We start from the raw sequence: 6000 nt of genomic DNA, 5'->3' as shown, positions 1-6000 counted from the left end.
CAATATTGCATCCCCTCTAGTTGGTCCCTCTATATATTGATTTAGAAAACTTTCCTGAACACATTTTACAAACTCTAAACTATCTAGACCCCTAACAGTATATTTGGCCCAATTAACCGGCTGCCCCAAATAGCCAAAATCTCATGGAAATAGTTAAAAGGGATAAAAAAGACAACTATCATTCAACTGAGTGACAAATTACATATTTAAATGAAACACAGAACAAATTAGAACACTGTCAATACAGTACTGTAAAACTGTCTATCAGTTCCTAACAGTCATCGATGGAGAAATTCACCCAGTGTATGCTGCCATTTAAGTAAATAAAATTAATGCAGACACCTAGTGTAGATAATGGAATGCCTTCATTCCCTTCCTGTGTAAATTTGAAATAAAAAAAAACAAATTTATCAAAAACCACTGCTTTTTGAATCAGCGTCTGTTGACCCAAGTGGATAACATAACACAAACAAATGCAACGGACACTGTTTAAAAACTCTTCACTCCGTCGTGTCTAACTTCCACACAAGTGCACATGACTGACTCTAGTTAAAAGCTGTTAGGAATGGTCCCCTAAACTAATTAAAGCCGGATAGTGTCCCAAATAAATAAAGGGAATCTTGGCTCTTTTCTTGATTAGATTTCTTTAAGAGTTGTCCCAAATAAGCAACTGCCCGATTAAACGATGGCCCAGTTAACTGGAATCCACTGTAAATGAAAAACTACATTTATCATGACGTGCTCAGTTGTTGACAGTTCATAGACCTTTGTGACTCATAAATATCAGAGAAGTTTTAAACAAAAGTTCTTATCTGTTATTTGTGATGTGCAGCATTAAGTTCTTGACACTGATAAACCATCAATATTGCACTCCTTATGAATGGCAAAACCTTTCACAGTTCAAAACCTAATCATTCACATTGAAATTTCTAATTATGTAATTAAGGAGGAGGAGGAGGAGGAGAAGATGGCGGCGCGACACAGCACGTGCGGCCACTCCAGAATGATATCTGTATTTGTTAATTAGGGTACCGTGCACTATTCTGATTTGATGAAGACAAGACGTGAGAGTACGGAGGAACATCTGGAGAAACTTCTGAAATGCCCGCTTCGCTGCCGCTGCTACTGTGTGGTCCGGAATCTCCGGAGCAGTAGGCCTCTGAGTCCTCGGCTTTGCTTGTTTTGGTGGCCGGACGAGGTCGAAGGCGCTCGGCAGGCTGTATCGGAGGGGGTGGTTGGAGGCTCGAAGTTTTCGTACAGGCTCAGTTGGCTGTGGTCGGGTACTTCCAATGCATCAGCAGTTGGCAGTTGTCGGTGCCTGGAGGTTTATGGCAGGGGATTTTCTCCCTTTTTGCCGCCTGCTATCGGGGACTATAGAAGTCGATTGGGACTTGAGACTTTTTTTTTACCGTGCCCATGGTCTGTTCTTTATCAAATTATGGTATTGTTTTGCACTGCTGTAACTATCTGTTATAATTATGTGGTTTTGTCAGTGTTAGTCTTTGGTTTGTCCTGTTTTTGTGTGGTATCACTCTGAAGGAACATTGTATCATTTCTTAATGCATGTATGCATTTCTAAATGACAATAAATGAGGACTGAGTGTCCTCATAATCTAATCTAATCTAATCTCTAATAACATTCAATTAACGCCTTGAAAATTCAGATCCCAACTGTTTTGCTATGTATTAACGCTAAAAAAATTTTGCTTGCATTGTTCATCAAATGATCTGCAGCTAAGTTTATTATTTAGTAATTGGTCTGGTCTGGCGCATATAACATCATTTCAGTATCATGGGGTATGTATTTGCGGTGTGCATTTGACAAATTTGTTATTGAAGTGATCTGTTTTACCAAGATATTATGTTTCTACCCTGTTTTAGATTAAATTCAAAGGCATCATATTTTCAATTTACATTGAGATAGAAATCTCATTTTAAGAGACTTGCTTTTTCAGAAAACAGACTGTTCTAAAATTTAGATTTACATTGGAGGTCCACAGAGAAATTACATTTTAAATGGACACAAAGAGCAGTAAAGTGACTGGCATAATCTGCCAATCTATTCCATAAATTCCACTCAAATTAAATTGTAAAATGCACAAATCAACCACACAAACACCATTTGTGATCATACAGAAATTAGCTTCCATTGTAGTAAGGATTTACATCATCCAAAACAATACAAACAGGCCCAAAATTTGCTGTCAAGTTCAATTTCATTTTTAAACCGTTGTATTTAACTATATCTAAAACTTTGTTTTATGTTGTATTCCGTTACAAGTACTTTCCAAACAGCAGTATAAATTATTTGTTGACAAGCCACAGGTATGATCATATGATTTTATACAAATAAATCTGAATGACCGGAAAACATTTCAGTTGAACACAAAATACATTTGGTGACAGATATTAATAATTATTAAATACACTAAAACTAAGTATTTGACAATATATACTTTAAAGTATGAATGTTATCACTGAATGCTTTATATATATAATATATATATCTAAAAAAAGAAAACCAACATTCAAACAGGTCACCAATACACCAGTGTATTGGAAAAAAATAAAATTAGAGTAAAAAGTGCGATATTTTTGTATCATTAAAGCTGGCATAATTCCATCCTTGCTCCTTTCACTTAAAACTAATCAAATCTTGTGGGAGATAATCTGTTCCCCAAAAAATTACAGTTTAAGTTGAAGAAACAAAACAACCAGCTGTGTAATAGGTAAATTGTGAACATGTGTCTAAAACATAATATTATTTTGCCAGAAGAAGCTGAAATTGCATGTTAAGTAATAAGCATCTTCCTTATTCACAATAATCAGATCATAATAAGTGGTCAGCCTTATGAATATTTTTCATCCTCAGAAAAGTTTAGAAGCAATTCACTGATAATTCACTGCTCATATATTACCACTGCTGTAATCTCAATAGATTATCAGTCCTCACGGAGTTTGTCAACAAAATATGTTAAATTTACAATGCATATTCTCCATTTATAACAGTAAATTATAAACTGGGTGATGTTTTATTAACTTTGTATTAAAGCCTAAAGAAACACTACCAGCAGTTACCTATTTCTAATATAGCTGAAGACATCTTTGGGTAAAAGTACTGTTTGAATTTCATGAAAGTACCCATTGTCTTGAGTTATTTTCCATAAATGACATGTAAACATAAGTGACCATCAGTACTCTACACTCCATTGCAAAAACTGAAGTTAAGGATAGCTGCAGGTACATGAAAGTTAGCTAACAAACTTATCAGTTAAGTTAATCGATTAAAAGATATTGGAGGATTTTAGACTGTAACAGCAGAAATTTGGCTGAAAGAAAAACACTGCAGCTAGTTCAAATAAGAATGTAAATAAATGCATATTTTGTGAGAAATAATAATTCAAAATGTATAAATTTCACTTTTCTCCATCTAATGTGACATCTTTTAACTGATTGTAAAAAAATTAACAAAGATAAATTTCCATTATAGCTCATATTTACTGTTGGCTCTCCAAACAGGGAGCTTAAGAAACCAACATTACAATTTATAAATATATGCATAAACTTATTTATAAACTTATTCTTAATTTTGGTCAATTTTTTCCAATTTCCAATGTTGCAAGACGAGTATCTGTCAATAACTATGACTGATATGATTAGTGTTTCCGTCAAAGCAAACATTTATTGATGGACACCAAATTCCTTTACTTAATACCATAAAAAGGCATATATTCAGCAGGTGTGAACAGTCCACTACCTCTGACTGTTTGGCATACAAAGAGCTGTAATAGAATATTCTCTATTTGTAAGTCTGTTCACCATGGATACCATGGAGATTTCCTAGTCCTGTCAGCAGTTATCAAAGAAAGACTATGTAATTTGCAGGGATTAGCCCTGTTTTGCCTTCATATGTTCCTTGTAGCCATCCTGGTTCCACCGACGCATGCACTAGGGTTTAAACAAATAGAAGCAATTTATTTATCATTCAGCATACTTCAATTTAATATCAAAACTTCGCTGTTAAAACAAACAAGTTCTGGAAATAATATACTTCTCCAGAAACAAACTGGTTTCAATCTTTGCACAACAGTTAAAGTTAAGAAAATCAAACAAAGTCTAAACTTATGACATTCAAAACAATGACAAGACTATGTACAGGTGTTGTACATCTTAATTCCGATTCTCATTGTGATGTGTTGGTCTATGGCCTCCTCTTGTGCCAGGATGAGGCCACCTTCAGAGTAGAAGAGCAACACCTTTTATTTTGTCTGGGTATCCTCCAACCTGAAACTATGAACATCAATTTCTCCTTCTGATAAACAAATCCCACCCCCCCCACCCCCAAACACACACACTTCCTTTATTCCCTATTCTGACCTTTTACTTCTTCTCACCAGCCTATTACTTTCCCCCGGATCCACTCCTCCTTCCCTTTCTACTATGGTCCATTCTCCCCTCCTATCAAATTCCTTCTTCTCCAGCCCGTGACTTTTCCCACCCATTCGACTTTACCTATTACCTGCCAGCTAGTCTCTTTACTCTCCCCCCACCTCATTATTCTGACATCTTCCCCCTTTCTCCTCCGTCTTGAAGAAGGGTCTCAGCCCAAAATATCGACTGTTTATTCATTTCCACAGATGCTGCCTAACCTGCTGAGCTCCCCCGGCACTTTGTGTGTGTTACTTTGGATTTCCTGCATCCGCAGGCTTTCTCATGTTTATAATGGAAAATTCTTATGTTTATAATAGACAAGAAAGTTCCAGGAGTGGACCGCGAGCAAGAGTTGTCCTGAGCAGGAGACCAGAGATGGGGTGTGGGGCTATGATCGACCACATTTCTTGCCGATTGAAGCCTCGAGGAAGATTGAAACATCGAGGCGAATGCGAAGAAGGCGAGGGCGACAATCACCCTTCACATGTTGGGCTGGAGTTCGAGAGGTCGGAGGTCAGTGGATCAGCAGTTGCTCCCCAAGGAAGAACTGAGTTCAAGCAGTCACTTTGGGATTCTGGATTCCGAGACGCGTGGACTAACACTTATATTGTCTCTTTCAGTTTTTCTGTGTTTTCTTTCTTGTTGCCAAACAGCAAGTGGGTAATATGTTACTTTTGGGGGGGGGTTGGGGGATTGATGTTGTGGCTTGGAAGTTAGGGGTTTGATGTTTTAGGCGCACCTAATGCAAATTTCTAATTAGCCAATCATGGGGCAGCAACTCAAGGCATAAAAGCATGCAGTTGTGGTCAAGCTGTTCAGCTATTGCTCAGACCAAACATCAGAATGGGGAAGAAATGTAATCTAAGTGATTTTGATTGTTGGTGCCAGGAGGGGTGAATTGAGTATCTCAGGAACTGCTGACCTCCTGGGGTTTTCATGCACAACAATCTCTAGAGTTTACAGAGAATGATATAAAAAAAACAAAAACAAAAAAACACATCCAGTGAGCGGCAGTTATGTGAGTGAAAACATCTTGTTAAAGAGAGTTCAGAAGAAAATGGCCAGACTTGTTCAAGATGACAAGAAGACAACAGTAACTCAAATAATCACGCATTATAACATTGTGTGGTGTGCAGAAGCGCATCTCTGAATACAAAACATATCAAACATTAAAGCAAATGAGCAACGGCAGCAGATGATCACAAACATACACTCAGAGGCTACTTTATTAGGTATCTCCTGTACCTAATAAAGTGGGCACCTAATGAAGTGGACATTTCACAGTTTGCACATCCATGATGACCACAGCCCCAAGAAGGAACTCCACGTCACATTTCTTCTGCTTACCTAAAGGGTGGTGCACAGTTGAGATGTCTAGGATGATAGATCATTACTGGAATAGTCCTTGTTGAATGCATGAATAGCAACCAGACTGAAATAGTTGGGATGAGGATATTATCCTACTTAATTCTTCTGCTTATGTCAGAGTATCTCACAATCTGTAGTGACCTTAAATCTTTGGGTAATGTTAGAAAGCACTTAACAATTTCAAATTTCCCTTCAATTCAA

The 6000-nt window shown here is 37.2% G+C and overlaps 1 protein-coding gene across 2 annotated transcripts in view; it reads right to left on the bottom strand.

Moving 5' to 3' along the window:
* Positions 1-1734: 1734 nt before the first annotated feature.
* Positions 1735-6000, bottom strand: part of arhgap42a (Rho GTPase activating protein 42a) — a 304678-nt gene continuing 300412 nt past the window's right edge. For both annotated transcript variants that reach the window (XM_072263438.1, XM_072263439.1), the window contains one exon: positions 1735-3948. In XM_072263438.1, coding sequence (XP_072119539.1) covers positions 3860-3948 — 89 coding nt within the window. In that variant the 3' untranslated portion in view covers positions 1735-3859. The remainder of the gene's footprint in view (positions 3949-6000) is intronic.

Source organism: Mobula birostris, chromosome 7, assembly GCF_030028105.1.
Source record: "Mobula birostris isolate sMobBir1 chromosome 7, sMobBir1.hap1, whole genome shotgun sequence".
Classification (NCBI taxonomy): Eukaryota; Metazoa; Chordata; class Chondrichthyes; order Myliobatiformes; family Myliobatidae; genus Mobula; species Mobula birostris.
The sequence above is the reverse complement of the archived record's forward strand: the minus strand, read 5'-3'. Positions and strand labels throughout refer to the sequence as shown.